The sequence below is a fragment of the Dreissena polymorpha genome, chromosome 10 (genome assembly GCF_020536995.1).
Source record: "Dreissena polymorpha isolate Duluth1 chromosome 10, UMN_Dpol_1.0, whole genome shotgun sequence".
Taxonomy (NCBI): Eukaryota; Metazoa; Mollusca; class Bivalvia; order Myida; family Dreissenidae; genus Dreissena; species Dreissena polymorpha.
Genome location: NC_068364.1, coordinates 25,857,689 through 25,877,507, shown reverse-complemented (window position 1 = coordinate 25,877,507; position 19,819 = coordinate 25,857,689). Strand labels below are relative to the sequence as shown.

At 34.4% G+C, this 19,819-nt stretch overlaps 1 protein-coding gene across 7 annotated transcripts in view; it reads right to left on the bottom strand.

Annotated features, from left to right (window-relative positions):
* Positions 1-1,013: 1,013 nt before the first annotated feature.
* Positions 1,014-19,819, bottom strand: part of LOC127847013 (uncharacterized) — a 136,389-nt gene continuing 117,583 nt past the window's right edge. Inside the window, exons 3-5 of one of the 7 annotated variants that reach the window (XM_052378506.1) lie at positions 19,005-19,369; positions 2,792-3,390; positions 1,014-2,061 (exon numbers count right to left, since the gene is read on the bottom strand). In XM_052378506.1, the coding sequence (XP_052234466.1) occupies positions 1,703-2,061; positions 2,792-3,390; positions 19,005-19,369 (1,323 nt within the window). In that variant the 3' untranslated portion in view covers positions 1,014-1,702. Of the gene's footprint in view, positions 2,062-2,791; positions 3,811-5,188; positions 5,561-18,856; positions 19,425-19,819 lie in introns of all 7 variants that reach the window. The other 6 variants (XM_052378505.1, XM_052378504.1, XM_052378501.1 and 3 more) reach the window with 6 other exon arrangements.

Sequence of the window (19,819 nt, the reverse complement as noted above, 5' to 3'; positions counted from 1 at the left end):
ATCTTGAAAGACTTAGTATAAAATACCACATTAGTCTTACAAGTAAATATATAAAGATTGTAGTTAACAAATCTGAAACAAATCTACCTAAACAAATAAGTTTTTATTAATGTTTTAAAGCAAGGGTAATTCTTAATCACACTTACTTTGTATACGCCCCATTCATAATCACAATTACTTTGTATAAGACGCGACAATTACAAACACTTACATTGTATAAGCCCCGCACTTAATCATACTCACTTTGTAAAAGACCACTCTTAATCACACTTACTTCGTATAAGGATCCACACTTAACCACACTTAATTCTTATAAGGCCCCACTCTTAATAACAGTTACTTTGTTTAAGGCCCCACACTTAATCCCACTTATTTTGTATAAGGCCCAACACTTAATCACAATTACTTTGTATAAGGTCCCACACTTTATCACACTCACTTTGTATAAAGCCTCACACTAAATCATGCTTACTTTGAATAAGGCCACACATTTAATTATGCTCACATTGTATACGGGCCCACACTTGATGACACCTAATGTGTGTAAGGCCACCCACTTGATCACATTTATTTTGTATAAGGCCCCACACTTGATCACACTAATTTGTATAAGGCCCCCACTTGATCACATATACTTTGTATACGGCCCCACACTTGATCACTCATAAGGTGTATAAGGCCCCACACTTGACCACATCTACTTTGTATAGTGCTTGGTATACATTTATATAATGCATAATATTTCTGATATGAATAAAGAGTCAAATAACGCAGCCAAATTCAACTAGAAATATGTGAACAAAAAATATATAAACAATGTATGTACATATTTGTATAATTGACTATTTCTGCCATTGCAATGGCTATGTATATGTGTCAATATTATATATTAACATAAACACTTGAGCATCGTTCTGGAAAAACTGGCAATCCACACAGGCGAAAATCCAGTTAAGGCAGAAAGTGTCGCCCTGATTGACCTGTGTTGACTGGACAGGCTAATCTAGAAGGACACTACATTACGCCCCGTTCTCGCAGATCAAGGTGCATTAAGCCCCGTTTTCCCAGATCAAGGTGCATTAAGCCCCGTTTTCCCAGATCAATGTGCATTAAGCCCCGTTTTCCCAGAGCAAGGTGCATTAAGCCCCATTTTCCCAGAGCAAGGTGCATTAAGCCCCGTTTTCCCAGATCAAGGCTCATATACAAATGCAACAACACCATTGTACACGTGGCAATAGTTTCAGGTAGCATCATGAATGAGTCATAAATTTGGCCTCTAAACTGGTATCAAGGCTATTTTAAGAATTAACTTAGTGATCGAGTTTTTTGTTGCATGTGATCCAGATTCAAACTAGGCCTAGATATTGACTAGATGATTAAGATTTGCCATCTTCAGCACTCCATGTTCAGGTTTAAAGAAATGACAGCCAATATTCATAAATTGAGTGTGATTTTGATGTCAGGTTAATTATTCTTTTAACTAAAATCATTTTAACGTGTTAAGTGAAATAGAAATACACAAAGAATTTTCATAGATTTAACAACTTAATACATTCATAGCACTTATAATGTTCACATATACTTTTTATAAATACTATCATTGTTATGGTACAATATCAATATGCTCTAATTGTATAACAGCATATTCTCATGGCCAATTTAAATAATCTGAATAATAAAACAAGATGCTTGTTAAAAAACACTATTGTGCTTTGATCACCTGGATGCTGTTGTTGTTCGCAAATCCGACAATTATGCAGGAGGTGTGTCTGTTGTAGCAGATTGACCATGGGCAACTAGCTCCATCCTTCTCCGTTGCAAGAGTGGCCAGCTCCCTTCTTCCCTCACTGTCCAACTGTATGATATAGTAGTTGGGGTATCGGCCTCCACATACCAGCACTTGCCCTGAAGGTGTCACGTTTACACCAGTTGGCCAGGCCAGTGCTGGGTCAGTAAACGTGACCAGGACTGACCCATCCCTGGCCAGGATAAGAAGCTTGTGCTTGTTGTAGTTAGTGATGTACAACTTGTCCCCTGTGGGACTCACAGCACAACTGTCTACTGCAATACAGAGTAGCATCAAGCAATTAAATAATATGTATAGCAATTGATAACAAATCTCGTTAAAACTGTATTAATTGTATATTGTTAAATACAATAAATTATGCAACAAATGATTAAGGTCTGCATTAAAATCCAATAGTAATCATTAACTAGGTTTGGCAGGAAGTTTTGTTCCAGTGCTTTGTTTTCGCTCAATGATTGGGATGTTTGCATGTGACTGGTGCTTCAAGAATTGATGTCTACAACAACAACACAGAAGGAAATACTAACACTGAAAAATGTGTCAGGTGATGCAACTACATGAACTAATTATAGATTGGCCATACAGTTACACAGGATTACAATGTTATTGAAACATATATTGAGATATTTTACATGACAATCATACATATAAGTAACTTTAAAGTATTTTTGTTTCTGAAATTGAAATATTATATATAGTTTCTTGATCAATTATAAAAGACAGTTGTTTTCTCTACAAGTCCATACTAAATTGTTGAACATTTCAAATACACCAAAAACTATTGACTTAAGGTAACAGTAATTTAAAAACACATTAATGTTCATTTAAAGACATGTCATACATTGAATGAACTAAACGTGACATTGCATTCTAAACTGTGGCTGGAATAATACAATGATGCTACATTCTATAATACAATGATGGTACATTTTATATCTATGTATTCAACTTAAAATATAAATTTTATAATTTTGCTATTCTTACCTGTCAGATCACCTGATGGTTCCTCATACATCTTGCTGACAAATTTCCCACTGAGTGTGTACATGAACAGGGCATTACTAGAAGTAATATACAGGTCTCCTTGGTGGAAGGCAATACTTCTACATTCATGTTGTAACGGAAGCTTTTTTCCCATCACCAGCTGCCTGTTGTTTACTGTGATGAACTGGACCTCATGTATGTTTGTGTCTGGACCATTAAGAGTCACAGCCACCTCACTGGGTGTGATCTCACACATACCCGCTGGATTGCCAGTAGCACTCCAGTGACTCACCACCTGGTACTGCTGGTCAAGAAGCTTGATATTTGCATTATTATTGTCTACAACTAGGACCTGTCCTTCTGGGAGGACACAGATGGCACAGATATAGCATACCTCTTTATCACTTGATATTTTCACATTGTGTTCAAACTTCCCCTGCACAGTGATTACCTTGTTTGGATCCTCTTGTCCCATCAATGGCTGAGTACTGTGTTCAATCTGTCCAAAACCAGACAGTTTAGACAAGTACTGTACAATTTCATGGTTAGGCAGAAATGTTATTGAAACTTTAGCCTGAAGAGAATTCTCCTTCAGAAAGGTTTCAGACTGCTGTATTTTATCCTTGCATTTCCTGATGGCTATAAAGGATAGTTCCAGTTTGCTTTTATCACTGATATCCTGTATGGCGTCACGAAGTTGTTTCAATTCATCCCTAAGCCTGTTGCATTTGTCAACATCACTTTTGGAAGAGGCTTGAAGTTTGGTGAGAGTATCTTTCATTTCCTTCAGTGTCTTCTGTTCGATTGTGTCTAAGGCTGAATTTATATTTTGGCGAGTTTTCTGTATCGTGTGTAACTGCTTGTCATATGAACTTTGAACATATTGAATGCTAGCCTCTTGGTTGTCTTGAAGTTTTTTTATTTCTTCCAGAATAGTTTTGATAGAAACTGACAGTTTTTGAAGGTCTGTGGACTGACCTTTCACTTTGTCGGATATAAGAGCTACCTTTTGGCAGAGTCTGAAAGAAAAGAGAATTAAAAACACTGTAAACTATATTAAATACTTTAAATATTTTCTTTAAAGCTTTGGCCTGGGAATCTTTAAATACTTTGGCAACATCAGAATGAGATTGATTATAAAGTCCAGCATTAAGAGTCCAGCAATATATTCACACATATGGCCAGTTACAGGGTTTCTGATTTAGAAATAGGTCATGGGATTGTATCTCCATACCCTTTTTGTATCCGATATTAACACAAATTAAAATATATAAGGGTACCTAATATATTATTATATATAAATACGTCATTTATTTAACGTTTTATACAAGAACATATATAGCGACATTAATTGCGAGGTATATAAAATTTCAATTTCAGACGTGATTGTGGTTTTCGATTTAAGACCTTAATGTGACATTTGATTGAATAACCTCCCACACACCCCCTCATAGTAATTAAAGGTGCCTTGAACGCGGGGTTGTATACTGACCCCGTTTTTTATACTGACCTCGTAAGTATAGTCTGAAAACTACCGAGACCGCGTAACTGGCACTATGTAATAGTATATATATATACAAACATTTATATATTGAAATCTAAAACCTAAGTATTTATTTCATCAGTTATATTACTGGAGGTATTCAAAGCCCCATTTAGTGATTTACTAAGATGGCTTTAAACTGCAGTCTTCTATTTATAATTACTGTACATGCAAAAATTAATAGTTTCTTGAAATAAACAAAAAATATTTCATTGATATTATAAACAAGAGCTGTCACCATAGGATGACATATGCCCCCTATAAACGCTTTGATAGAAGTTATGCTTATTGTTCGAAACCTAAACGCAGATTTTGAAATCTAAACGCGGACCCTAAGCTCAAGGTCAAGGTCACAGGGTTAAAAATATGTATGCGTTTGGAAAGGCCTTGTCCATATATTTCAAGGGACATAGAAGTTATGAGCAATTTTCGAAAACTTAACGCAGATTTCAAAAACCTAAACGCGGACACAAAGTTCAAGATCAAGGTCACAGATGTAATTTTTTTAAGCAGATTTCGAAATTTAAACCCGGACCCTAAGTTCAAGATCAAGGTCACAGGGGTAAAAACATTTGTGCGTATGGAAAGGCCTTGTCCATATACACATGCACACCAAATATGAAGGTTATATCTCAAGTGACATAGAAGTTATGAGCATTTGTCGAAACCTTAACGCAATGTGTGACGGAAAGACGGACAGACGGACAGTCCGATCACTATATGCCCTCCTTTGGGGGCATTAAATGATTTTGCTCATAATGTTACCTTCTTGCAACAAAGATTAAAAACCCTGCATTTTTGTAATGGTAGTGTTTTTTCTATAATTAAAATGAAGAAACAATATATTAATATACCTGTGTTTAAGGAATGCACAATTTGTGCAGCACAGCTCACTGTGATCATCACAATACATTTTCAGGCTTTCTTCTTTATGAATATCACATTTCAGAAGAAAATCTTCAACCTTCTTGGCCACTGGCCATTTCTTCATAGCTCCTCTTCCATAGGGGGTATGTTTTGTAAACAACTTGTTGTGCATGTTAACACATTTTCCACAGTAAAACTTCAAACAAGATTCACAGTAGAAATCAGCCATTTTATCCAGTTTTTTTTCTTCGCAGGTCGAGCACAAGAAGTCTTGGATCATGTCAGATCCCTTGTCAATGTTGGATTGTGAAAAGCTTTTTGTAATGTCAGATCCCTTGTCTAAGGAGGATTGTGAAAAGGTTGCCATTTTACTAAATTAATTTTCACAAACACGGCAGCTTAGGATCCCATTACATTTGATTCAACTCAAATATGTTAGTGCCTCTTAATGATTGTCAGCTAAATTAAACAGCTCAACAAATCTCGCCCATCCAATTGTCCAAAGCCCGTAAACAAGTTACGCATAACATTACCAGTATGAAACAAATATAAAACTCCTGTTTGTTTGAAGGTTTAAACTAATGTAAACAAAGTAACTATGTAATCTGTGAATCGTATGGTAAGATAAAACCACATGGTTAAACCTGAGTTTGCCATTGGTTTACTTGGGTATACAAAAGGAAATATTTCAACTCAAGGCTGCGTTAAATCAATAAAGCAAGATAAAAAATTGCTTTAATTAGTATCGATTACATGGGTAAAATATGAAGCATGTTAAACAGTATACCACTTGAAAGCCTATATAGGCCTTCAATCTAGCGGTAATGAATGTAATTTTCACAAATAAGCCTTTCATTTAGAGACAATTTTATTAAGTAAATGATAAATTGAAAATCAATAAAACTGTCTTTGTCACGCCTGAAATATTCCACCTCATACCTATTTGTCTGAAAACATCGGTAGTTAGGTTTAATAGGACGAACTATATAGAAAACAATAATTCCGCTCACCTGAGACACTCAGGTAAAACTGTTATGTGCTGACTATGTTGTTTTTGTACCAAGATTTTTACTCTGTGTGACACAAATTTCGTATGGTTTAAAACAATGTTTGAATAAATTAAACTATTTAGTACATTATAAGTTGTTTACTATATAAGTCCATATAACACGTGTCCCCTCATGCCTAGTTAGTTTTGAACCCAGGGGCCTGATTTGAACATTCCAGTAAAGGAAACCCACACACACCATGTCTTGCAGTGTCAGAGATTTTTTAGTTATTTATTGTATACGTCTAAATACATTTTTTTTGGAATACAGTAACTTTAGTGATTACAGCATTTTTAAAGATACTGCAGTGTTTTGCGTTTTCAGGCAGCAATGTGAAGATAACCCACCGTGAGGTTTTAGAATATCTGAGATAAACAGATTTCTCAAAACTTGCCTGAAAATTCAATCAGAACAAAGATTCGTGTTTTGGATTGGACAAAGGACCTGGGCAACTATTCTGACCCCTATGGTGTCATTGTAGGGGCTGACATTGTTTACATTCAAGAAGTTTCTGAATATTTACTGAGAACTTTGTTAAAACTCAGTCACAAAGACAAGCTATTTCTTCTGTCCTGTAACATTTTAATGAACGAGATAATAATTTCTTAGACAGACTGCGTGAACATTATTCTTTGAATAAAATGTTGTATGATAAATTAAAGGATGTGACTTTATGTCTGGCTACAGTCTTACAGTGACATGCAATTATATGCAATATTACAGCCCGGATTTTATTAACACTGTATATATATTCGATCTTTACTAAATATTATACACAATAATAAAGAAGGCTCAAATTTATTAAAGATCGTTTATGTTTATCAATCTGGGGACACAATAACATGAAAATATAAAACTATTAAAAGAAAGACAAACACACTTTTACAATACATCCATACACATGAAACAATTATTTACAGTTTAAATTGAGGCAAGATAAAAAGTGTAGACAATAAACTTTTGTACCCATTTTTGGAAACACAATTTACTTAATGCATGTTTGTGAAGTGTCCCATATTAGCATGTGGAGTCTGCACAGGCTTATCAGAGTCAACACTTTCGGTGTAAAGTGGATTAACCACTAGGAAGAGACTTCTGTTAAACACAAACTACCATAAAAGCGGAAAGTATTATCCCTGATTAGCCTGTGCGAACTGCACAGGTTAATCTGTGACAACACTTTAAGCATCAACCTTAACGCAACAATAATAAGTAGAGCTTTCGTCGGTTTGCAACAATGGCCGCCATTCCTCCTAAATGTTAGTATAAATAAAATCAAAGAAGTACACACTTTTATACGTGAGTTTCACAGTTGATATGTGATAAGTTTCGCGTTTGAACATGGTTTTTAAAATCGTCACACTCAAGAACTGTGTTTAATCAAAATGCTTCATGGTCTTAAAAAAATATGTTAAAGTGATAAACCCAGCTAACACTTTGGTTCGCGCAACCGCTTAATTGGTTAATAAAAAGACGAGATTGATTTAGTGCTCTAACTACCATTTTCATTCAGAAAAAACGCATTTAAAGGTTTAACCTTTATTTTCTCACTTATTAAAATGTGGGAGATAGAGCAAAGTGGAATCGAAAAATTTGTTCTGTGATGACTGAATATTGAATCCGATTATGTCATATTAAAGATCTCGTTCTCACGAACACATCGATATAAAATAATCATTTTTGAAAAAATTGAGATAGAGCACTACTGTAGCAATAAAGCGAAGATGTGTCTCTCTCAATTTCCTGGACAAGCTCACTGTCGTCTTGCAATAAGAAACATATATCAACTGTGCTCTTGGAAAATGGTGTTAAATGCATTTGCGTAAAGTTTCATACAATTGTCGTCCCAGATTAGCTCGTGAAGTCCGCCCAGGCTTATCATGAAGTTTCTGAATATTTGCTGAGAACTTTGTTTAAACTCAGTCACAAAGACAAGTTTTTATTGTATTTGTATTAGGAAGTCCCTCCTTACAAAAACATCCGATTCATGAGAAAAGTGTCTTCCCTGAATAGCTTATGCGGGCTGCACAGACTAATCTGTGACAACACTTTCCGCTTTTATGAACCTTATTTTTCCCAACACGAGACTCATGTAATTTAATTTCTTACATATTATGTGCATATACTTCTCAACTGAATAACTTTTATATAAACGCAAAAGAAGAAACTCACAAATTGATGACGATAATCCACATGAGCTCTTTATTGACTTGAAACATTATTTGTTTTTCCACAAATGCTGAACGTTTGCAGGCTGAAAGAAACATGTGACTGGGCGTGCCTGTTTATTGTTTGGAACCCGGCAGTGATGAGGGGCTGTGTAAATAATATAGAGACGCGACCGAGACGCATCCACCGGGCATCCGCATGGGGTTCCTTGTATGGGAAACGAATGGGAAACGGGATTGCCCACTGCACATGCGCGTATGCCTGGTTTTCCTTGTGGTTTTCCTTGTGGTTTTCCTTGTGGTTTTCCAGGTTTTTTATGGTTATTTATGCTAATTAAGGGTGAACATACACTAACATATTCCTCTCACTTGAGGGCCGAACGCGATTGTTTGGCCACTTTGTCAATATCCCCAAACCTATTTGTTATGCTGTATTATGGAAAGACAAAATAACTAATTGATTTCTGAAATTCTTCGTCGATAACTTGGAAAATACGTGTAGTTCTAACAAGGCGTTTACAATCGGCAGAGTACTGTTAACGCTAAAGTGTCCCGGGTTCGATGACAAGTATTTCATAGAGGATATGTGTTGGTTTCGGTGGCATATCGATTGTCATTCACGAATGATCATATAACATATATGTTTTCTATGATCACGAGTGAATTAAAATCGATATTCGTCGGGTCCAACACATTGTCTTCTAATTAAATTAAACGTTGTTTTGATATGAGTCGCATAATGGGGAAAACCGGGCTTTATGCATGTGCGTAAAGCGTCGTCCCAGATTATCCTGTGCAAACCGCTCATGCATTAAGCCATGTTTTCCTTTCATGCGACCCTATTATATCTATATCTCAGCTGTCACGAAATGCTTACCAGTAAGTACTGCATCAGCACAATTCATTTAAAAGACAAAATGAGCCTCGCTATGGGAAAAAAGGGCTACGCACGTGCATGTCCTTTCAGCGCAGTGGTTGGTATACAAGCTTCTCACCAAGGCGATCCGGGTTCAATCCCAGACTCATTTTTGGCATAACGCGAGTAATTTAGTTTCTTTACTATCGTGTTTACGTTTTTTATAATGCAAAACTGTTTGATAGAATTAAGAACATGATATTGAAGCGATATATGCGGAATGTTATGTCCGTAACATTTGAACCATAACCTTGTTTGAAAGTAAAAAAAAAAATTACTTTAAAATTAAACAAACAGATGTTTAAATCTATTTGCCTATGACCACGCTGATGACGAATTCGTTGGAATTTTTAAGATATCTAAAGCCGTTCAAACGTTATCCATTTTGAAAAAAAATAAAAAAAATACATATATATCATATAATACCAAAAAAAATATTTTTTTTTGTTTTTTAATAAAACATAAACAGTTTATAGTGTTGTTTAAACGTTTGGAAAAAAAATGAAAAAAAACGAAAAAAAAAAGTTATAATCAAAACATATTTTGCAATAAGCACCCTTTTCATAGACCGTCCCATTTACGTGCACAATTGAAATACGCTCGCTCGCTCTCTCGTTCGCTCCATCGAAATCAAACAATAAGATAGTGAAATCTATATGAATTTGACTCGCTGAATCCGAATCCGTTGTTAATTTTCCGATATCTTGATCCGAAAAAGAATTATTGAGTTCAAGTGGTAAACTTCGATAAGAATGCAGCACACTTTTATCAGAAGCTCAAAATCCAGTGTACCTTAAAATCCAGTGAAATAAAACAATCAGATAGTCCAATCGATGTGATTTTGTCTACCTGAACCCGATTCCGGTGCTACTTTCCCGATATATTGAACCGTTAAAGAATTATTGATGTTAAATGGTGCCGTTCGATAAGAATGCAGCAACCTTTTAAAGTTACATTACTATTCAAAATCAACAAAAATTTCGTACACTATTTCGTAAAATAAACTAAATCAGTTAAAAATCAGTGTTCCTTGTGGCAATTGCCGAAATTTCAGCGCCAGGTTTGGTAAAATAGATGTCTGTATATACCAAAATGCTCGTTTTTTATTATTGTTTTGCATATTTAATTCCATTTTAATTTCCCGCAACGATATCTATTCATACGACACATGAACACTATCATGGTGTTCGTGTGTCGTATGAATAGATATATTCGCGGGAATAATGCCTTAATAGAAAAGAATACATTTGAAATAGATGCATACTATCACTCATTTAGTCACTCAGTCAGTCACTCACTCAATCACTCACTCCCTCACTTACAGTCAGTCACTCACTCAGTCAGTCACTCAATCACACAGTCACTCACTCAGTCCATCAGTCATTTAGTTTCTCGGATCAAGATTTTGGTATTAATTATCGAATACAGTTAGCCCTTAAATAATAGTGTAAGTTCGTTCGCACTTTTGTGTTTGAAAAGTCTTTATGACCACCATCAGAAAACAGCGCTTAGCGTGTATCGTCCGTCTCCAAACCTCAAATGTAAGGGTCACACTTTAAGTTTAAATAAAAGTCAGGTCAAAAGAGTTAGTTAAACTGTGGTTACTGAGCAATTATCTGCAACTCATCTTGCTACCAGTTGTTTATACAAAATATTTATTATACTCGATATTTTACATAACTCACCCAGTCCTCTAAGCCGAAATAATCCGGAAAACAAAATAGTGTCTTTGTGTCGTATGAACGAATCTGCATAATATCACTTTAATAGTAAAAAATACATTTTAACGCATAACTTTTTTATTTGTGCTTGAAAAACTACAATTTTAATAAAACAATAACAGTTTACAGTGTTGTTTAAAAGTTTGAAAACAAATTTGAAAACAACTCAAACATACAAAAGTTATTAATAAGAATATTAATAAAAAAAAACATATGTATCATATAACAAAAAAATTCAAAGTTTTTGTTTATATTAAAACATAAACAGTTTATGGTGCTGTTTAAAAGTTTGATTTTTTTTTTTTGAAAAATGATAAAAATAAAAAAGTTATAAGCAAAATAAGTTTTGCATTAAGCACCCTTTTCATACAAACGTCCTATTTACGTGCACAAACGAAATACGCTCGCTCGCTCGTTCGCTCGCTCCATCAAAATCAAACAATAAGATAGTGAAATCCATATAAATTTGGCTCGCTGAATCCGAATCCGGTGTTAATTTTCCGATATATTGATCCGTTAAAGAATTATTGATTTTAAATGGTAAAATTCGATAAGAATGCAGCACAGTTTTAACAGAAGCTCAAAATCCAGTATACCTTAAATTCCAGTGAAATAAAGCGATTAGATAGTCCAATCTATGTGATTATGTCTCCCGGAACCCGAATCCGGTGCTACTTTTGCGATATCTCGACCCCTTAAAGAATTATATTGCACGTGGCTTATAAAGTTTGGAGTTATAATTTTGTACGCTGCTATTACCCCTGCGCTTAATTCTAGTCGCTAAATATAAGAACTCTTTCTGCTAAAACAACTTGAGTTTTGAAGGCGGTGTTGCACTGATATTTTGTATGCAGGTAGCTTACCTGCAGACCTCACTTGCGATTTACACAATTATGTGAATTTAATTACATTATTTAATATGAGCATCTAGTCTCATGACATTGCGGTAAAAAAGAATCATATTTTTAAGATATTCTTATATTCTATATTGCTATAGCATTGATTTCAAATGATTAACAACGCAATTGCAAATCTAGTAATAAAAACATGCTTTACAAATAATAGACATATATTCAAAATGTTTCTAAGCTTGTTTTAAACGAGGCCTTAACCCTTATGGTATAACAAGGAATGGCATAATACAGTTTTTGCTCTCGTTGACTTCCATTTCACATTAACTGGATGGTAAGACATTTGATTTTATGGCAAAGTGTACGATAGCATCAGATAATTATATATGAGTGGCGCTCTGGAAAAAAGGGGGCTTACTGCATGTGCGTAAAGTGACGTCCTGAATTAGCTTGTGAAGCTCGCAAGATAATCAGGGACCACATTTTCGCTGTTATGGTTTTGTTTAAAGGAAGTCTCTTGGAACTGAAAATAGAGTTTAGGCAGAAAGTTTCGTTCCAGATTAGGCTGTGTGGACTGCATAGGTTTATCTTGGACGACTGTTTACGAACTTGTATAAATTCTTGTTTTCCCAGAGCCAAAATAAGCATCTTTGTAGTCATTTGATATGTATTCATCTAAATTTGATGTTGATGTTTATTTGTAATAATTACTGATATTGTTAAAATTTGAATAAACAATGTATCAAGTTAATGTCTTGTGGTTTCTTACTTCACAACTCTCTTCTAGTAAAAAGTCAACAGATGTGTGCTCATGTGAGTCTTGCTCTAGCAAACAGACTCAATGCATGAGCGTAAAGTGTCCTCCCAGTCTGTGCCATCTGAACAGGCTAATCAGGGACGACACTTTCAGCCTGGAGTGGTTTTCATATAGATGATACTTCCTTTAAACCACAAATTCCGTGAAAGGGTCTTCACTGATTAGCCTGTGCAGACTGCACAGGCTAATCTGGGACAGCACTTTACTCTCATGCAGTAAGCCAAGTTTTTCCAGAACGGGTAGTTTCAAAATGTGCCCCCACATTTTCTCCCATGTCGGCAATACCAAAATGTGTCATAAATAAGACAGTTTTTTGAAAAGATAAATACATTTTATTCTGTGACAAAACTTTGGTACATATTGAATTTGATGCTTTACCAATATATACATAGATGATAATTTGTACAAATACTGTTTACTCTGTATACAAACAGATGCCAACAATACTAGATTGATAATACTTGCACAATTATCTAATGAACAACTTTAATTTGCCTTGAATGGTATTTGTTGTTTATTTGGGACTATATTTTTGTTAGCAAACAAATTACAATTTTTTTATACTGAGAAAACAAGGTAATTAGTTTAAATATAATCTAAACACCGCCAAAAATCATCACTATAGTGTCAGAAAGCTTACCTATACTAAAACAGGGTTTCTTTTTTTTTAGAAACAGTTTAATTGTATTAATACTTAAATAGAAAATTAATTTAACTCGCATTTTAAACATTCATGTATTTTTAAGGAATTAAAAATAAATGTTAAAAAACATTGAAGAAGAAAAATGAAATGAAGATATGTATGCTGAAACAGTGTTAACATACACCCAAGAAAATACACATACACTATTCAGTTTTTTGTGGAGATTTTCTCCGGACACAGTCTTACTGTAGACAAAAATATTGTGAAATTACAGCTTCAATTGGAAAACAAATACATCAGATTAACAGTCAGATTTGGTAAATATGGACAAACATTTTAGAATGCAAAACAAGAAGCCTATAATGACCTTTAGGTAGGTAAATAAGTACAGATTATGATACAATTTGTTGATAAGAAATATCCTCATTTTATAAATGGCAACCAGCCAAAAATATGTTCAGGCTTAGAAATTAAACTAAACTTACCGTATACTTATAGATGTTTTGTTCTTAACCAAATTTCATGTTACAAGCAATTCGACTGTTAACATCAAATAAAAAGTAAACAGTGATTCGATCCCGCATCTGCAAAGGGTGCATAATAACAAACATGTATGTCTAACAATCATTTGGATTACTAATTTTGCATTCTATATACACAATCGTCTTCAGGAGTGGCATCTTGAAAGACTTAGTATAAAATACAACAGTGGTCTTACAAGTAAATATATAAAGAGTGTAGTTAACAAATCTGAAACAAATCTGACTTAACAAATAAGTTTTTGTCAATGTTTTAAAGCAAGGGTAATTCTTAATCACACTTAATTTGTATAAGCTCCATTTATAATCACAATTACTTTGTATAAGACCCGACAATTACAAACATTTACATTGTATAAGCCCCGCACTTATTCATACTCACTTTGTTAAAGACCACTCTTAATCTCACTTACTTCGTATAAGGATCCACACTTAACCACACTTAATTCGTATAAGGCCCCACAGTTACTTTGTATAAGGCCCCACACTAAATACCACTACTTTGTATAATTCCCCACACTTCATCACACTTAATTTGTATAAGGTCCCACACTTTATCACACTCACATTGTATAAAGCCTCACACTAAATCATGCTTACTTTGAATAAGGCCACACATTTAATCATGCTCACATTGTATACGGCCCCACACTTGATGACACTTAATTTGTGCAAGGCCTCCCACTTGATCACATTTACTTTGTATAAGGCCCCCACTTGATCACACTTACTTTGTATAAGGCCCCCACTTGATCACATTTACGTTGTATACGGCCCCACACTTGATCACACATACGGTGTATAAGGCCCCACACTTGATCACATCCACTTTGTATACGGCCCCCACTTGATCACATTAACTTTGTATACGGCCCCACACTTGATCACACATAAGGTGTATAAGGCCCCACACTTGATCACATCCACTTTGTATAGTGCTTGGTATACATTTATATAATGCATATGAATTGTGATATGAATGAAGAGTCAAATAACACAGCCAAATTCAACAAGAAACATGTGAACAGAAAATATATGAACAATGTGTGTACATATTTGTATAATTGACTATTTCTGCCATTGCAATGGCTATGTATATGTGTCAATATGATATATTAACATAAACACTTGAGCATCGTTTTGGAAAAACTGGCAATCCACACAGGCGAAAATCCAGTTAAGGCAGAAAGTGTCGCCCTGATTGACATGTATTGACTGGACAGGCTAATCTGGAAAGACACTTTACACACATGCATTAAGCCCCATTTTCCCAGAGCAAGGCTCAGATACAAATGCAACAACACCATTGTACAGGTGTGTTATGGCAATATTTTCAGGTAGCATCATGAATGAGTAAAAAATGTGGCCTCTAAAGTGGTATCAAGGCTATTTTAAGAATTTACTTAGTGATCGAGTTTTTTGTACATGTGACCCAGATTTAAACTCGGCCTAGAAAATGACTACATGATTACGATTTATCACCATCAGTACTCAATGTTCAGGTTTAAAGAGACCTTTTCACGTTGTGGTAAATTGACAAAGTTAAAAAAGTTGGTTCGGATTCACAAATTTTCGTTTTAGTTATGATATTTGTGAGGAAACAGTAATACTGAATGTTTACTATGCTCTAAAATAGCCATTATATGCATCTTTTGACGATTTAAAAACCTGAACATTATAAAGCGTTGCAGCGCGAAACGATTAAATAATTTGGAGAGTTCTGTTGTTGTCGTTATATTTTGTGAAACTACGATGATTGCTTATATAAAATACATCAGTCATTGTATGGGTGCGGATGGCCGAGTGGTCTCAGTGGTAGACTTTTTCTCCACGACTCCAGGGGTCAGTGGTTCGAGTCCTGTTGAAACTTACTTTTATTCTATTTTTTAAACTTTATTCTTGATGTTTTCTGTAACAGTGTTTAAGACTTGTAAGGGAGCCAATCTTTAATTTACCTGTACATGCATGTATATGTAATCTTGGAATATATCCAACTTTATTAAAATTGATTGCATTGTATTTCATTACTATTTAAAACCGGAGAATTTATGCAAAAAGACTAATGGTAATCAATTTATGTTTATTACATATTATTTGTAATAAGATCGATTAAACTGGTTCTTACTATTGGTATTTCTTAAATGTCTTGCAGCTACTTAATTCTACATGAATGCACTGTTGTAATTTTGGCTTATGTGAAACTCATTACTTAAAAATGTTTGAATATCAATTATAAAAAAAAACAATTATATGAATTTTTATAATGTAAGTGCATACATATAAGGGTAGGGAAGAGTGAGGAAGAACTATATGCTATAACATATACAATTTCACAGAATGCAATATATATATATATATATATGTGATCAGGCACAAGTTGTCATATTAAACCATATTTTATTAAACGAGTTCAGGAATTTTGTTAGTAAGCGAGCCTTTGACAAATTTCCTGGACGAGTTAAATAAAATATGGTTTAATATGACAACGAGTGTCGGATCTTTTTTGATCACATGCTTTTAAATGATCGAATTAAATAAATATTTACGCAAACATAATGATAAATCCCGAATGTTGATTACATCTCGTGAGGTCATTTGACGTTGCAACGTTATTTCAGCAAAATAACAAAATGCGATTGGTCAATAAACGAAAACTAAGCCAATGAAAACGTTTAAAATGTTGTCTTACACATGTGTAATTTAAAATAATATTTTATGGTTGTATTAAATAGGAAACAGGGTATATGATAAAATTCTAATTTTTTTATATAAGAACACCATTTGCAAAAATAAACACTCTGGAAAATATAAAGGGGCACACACAAAATGTCTTGATAGTGTAAATTTTTGTTCGAACAGCTTCGCACTGTAAACTCGGGTTAACAAAATGGCAAAATGCTGCATCGCTATAATTTTCATATTAACCGATGCTGAATTAACATTTATTCATTTAATTGAACTGGAAGAGAATATTGGAACATTTCATTGGGTATTAATTTTGATCCAAACCTGAGAAAAGGTCATTACAATTTTGAAAGAAAGGTGTTTTTAAAGCAGGAAACAACAATTTTCATCATATTTCAAAACCAAGGATTAAACAAATTTCAAGTAATCTTCTATACGTTTGTAATGTATGTTAAAAACATGAAAGCCAATATACATAAATCGAGTGCGATTTTGATGTCAGGTAAATAACATAAATTATTCTCTGAACTAAAATCATTTTCACGTGTTAAGTGAAATAGAAATACACAAAGAATTTTCATAGATTTAACAACTTAATACATGCATAGCACTTATAATGTTCACATATACTCTTTATTAATACTATCATTGTTATGGTATCATATCAAAATTCTCTAATTGTAGAACTGCATATTCTCATGGCCAATTTGAATAATCTGAATAATAAACAAGATGCTTGTTTAATAACACTATTGTGCTTTGAACACCTGGATACTATTGTTCATAAGTCCGACAATTATGCAGGCGGTGTGTCTGTTGTAGCAGATTGACCATGGTTTACCCATTCCATCCTTCTCCGTAGCAAGAGTGGCAAGCTGCCTTCTTCCCTCACTGTCCAACTGTATGATATATAAGTTGGGGTAAACGCCTCCACATACCAGCACTTGGCCGGAAGGTGTCACATTTACACCAATTGGCCATTTGGCCAGTGCTGGGTCAGTAAAGGTAACCAGGACTGACCCATCTGTGGCCAGGATAAGAAGCTTGTGTTTGGTGTAGTTAGTGATGTACAACTTGTCCCCTGTGGGACTCACAGCACAACTGTCTACTGCAATACAGAGTAGCATCAAGAAATTAAATAATATGTATAGCAATTGATAACAAATCTCGTTAAAACTGTATTAATTGTATATTGTTAAATACAATAAATTATGCAACAAATCATTAAGGTGTGCATTAAAATCAAATAATAATCATTAACTAGGTTTGGCAGGAAGTTTTGTTCCAGTGCTTTGTTTTTGCTCAATGTTTGGGATGTTTGCATGTGACTGGTGCTTCAAGAATTGATGTCTACAACAACAACACAGAAGGAAATACTTACACTGAAAAATGTGTCAGGTGATATAACTACATGCAGTAATTATAGATTATCCATACATATACACAGGATTACAATGTTATTGAAACATATATTGAGATATTTTACATGACAATCATACATATAAGTAACTTTAAAGTATTTTTGTTTCTGAAATTGAAATATTATATATAGTTTCTTGATCAATAATAAAAGACAGTTGTTTTCTTTACAAGTCCATACTCAATTGTTAAACATTTCAAATACACCAAAAACTATTGACTAAAGGTAACAGTAATTTAAAAACACATTAATGTTCATTTATAGACATGTCATACACTGAATGAACTAAACTTGACATTGCATTCTTAACTGTGGCTGAAATAATACAATGATGCTACATTCTATATCTTCGTATTCAACCTAAAATATAAATTTTATAATTTTGCTATTCTTACCTGTCACACTACCTGATGTATCCTCATACATCTTGCTGACAAATTTCCCACTGAGTGTGTACATGAACAGGGCAGTTTGAGAAGTAATATACAGGTCTCCTTGGTGGTAGGCAATACCACAACATGTATGTTGTAACTGAAGCTTTTTTCCGATCACCAGCTGCCTGATGTTTACTGTGATGAACTGGACCTCATGTATGTTTGTATCTGGACCATTAAGAGTCACAGCCACCTCACTGGGTGTGATCTCACACATACCCATTGGCTTGCCAGGAGCACTCCAGTAACTCACCACCTGGTATTGCTGGTCAAGAAGCTTGACATTCGCATTATTATTGTCTACAACCAGGACCTGTCTGTCTGGTAGAACACAGATGGCTGTGATACTGCATTCATTTGAATCACTTGATATGTTCACATTGTGTTCAGACTTCCCCTGCACAGTGATTACCTTGTTTGGATTCCCTTGTCCCATCAATGTCTGAGTACTGCGTTCAATCTGTCCAAGACCAGACAGTTTAGACAAGTACTGTATAATTTCATGGTTAGGCTGAAATGATATGGCAACTTTAGCCTGAAGAGAATTCCCCTTCAGAAAGGTTTCAGACTGCTGTATTTTATACATGCATTTCCTGGTGGCTATAAAGGATAGTTCCAGTTTGCTTTTATCACTTATATCCTGTATTGCGTCTCGAAGTTGTTGCAATTCATCCCGAAGCCCGCTACATTTGTCAACAGCAATTTTGGAAGAAGCTTGTAGTTTGGTCAGAGTATCTTTCATTTCCTTCAGTGTCTTCTGTTCAATTGTGTCTAAGGCTGAATTTATATTTTGGCGAGTTTCCTGTATCGTGTATAACTGCTCATCATATGAACTTTGAACATATTGAATGCTAGCCTCTTGGTTGTCTTGAAGTTTTGTTATTTTTTCCAGTATAGTTTTGATAGAAACGGACAGTTTTTGAAGGTCTGTGGACTGACTTTTTGCTTTGTCGGATATAAGAGTTACCTTTTGGCAGAGTCTGAAAGAAAAGAGAAATAAAAACACTGTAAACTATATACAATACTAAAATACTTTCTATACAGCTTTGACATGCGAATCTTAAAGTACTTTGGCAACATCAGAATGAGATTGATTATAAAGTCCAGCATTAAGAGTCCAGCAATATATTCACAGATATGGCCAGTTACAGGGTCTCTGATTTAGAAATAGGTCATGGGGTTGTATCTCCATACCATTTTTATCCGATATTAACACAAATTAAGATATATAAGGGTACCTTATAATCATAATATATATAAATACTTCATTTATTTAACGTCTTATACAAGAAAATATATAGCGACATTAATTGCGAGGTATATTAAATTTCAATTTCAGACGTGATTGTGGTTTTCGATTTAAGACCTTAATGTG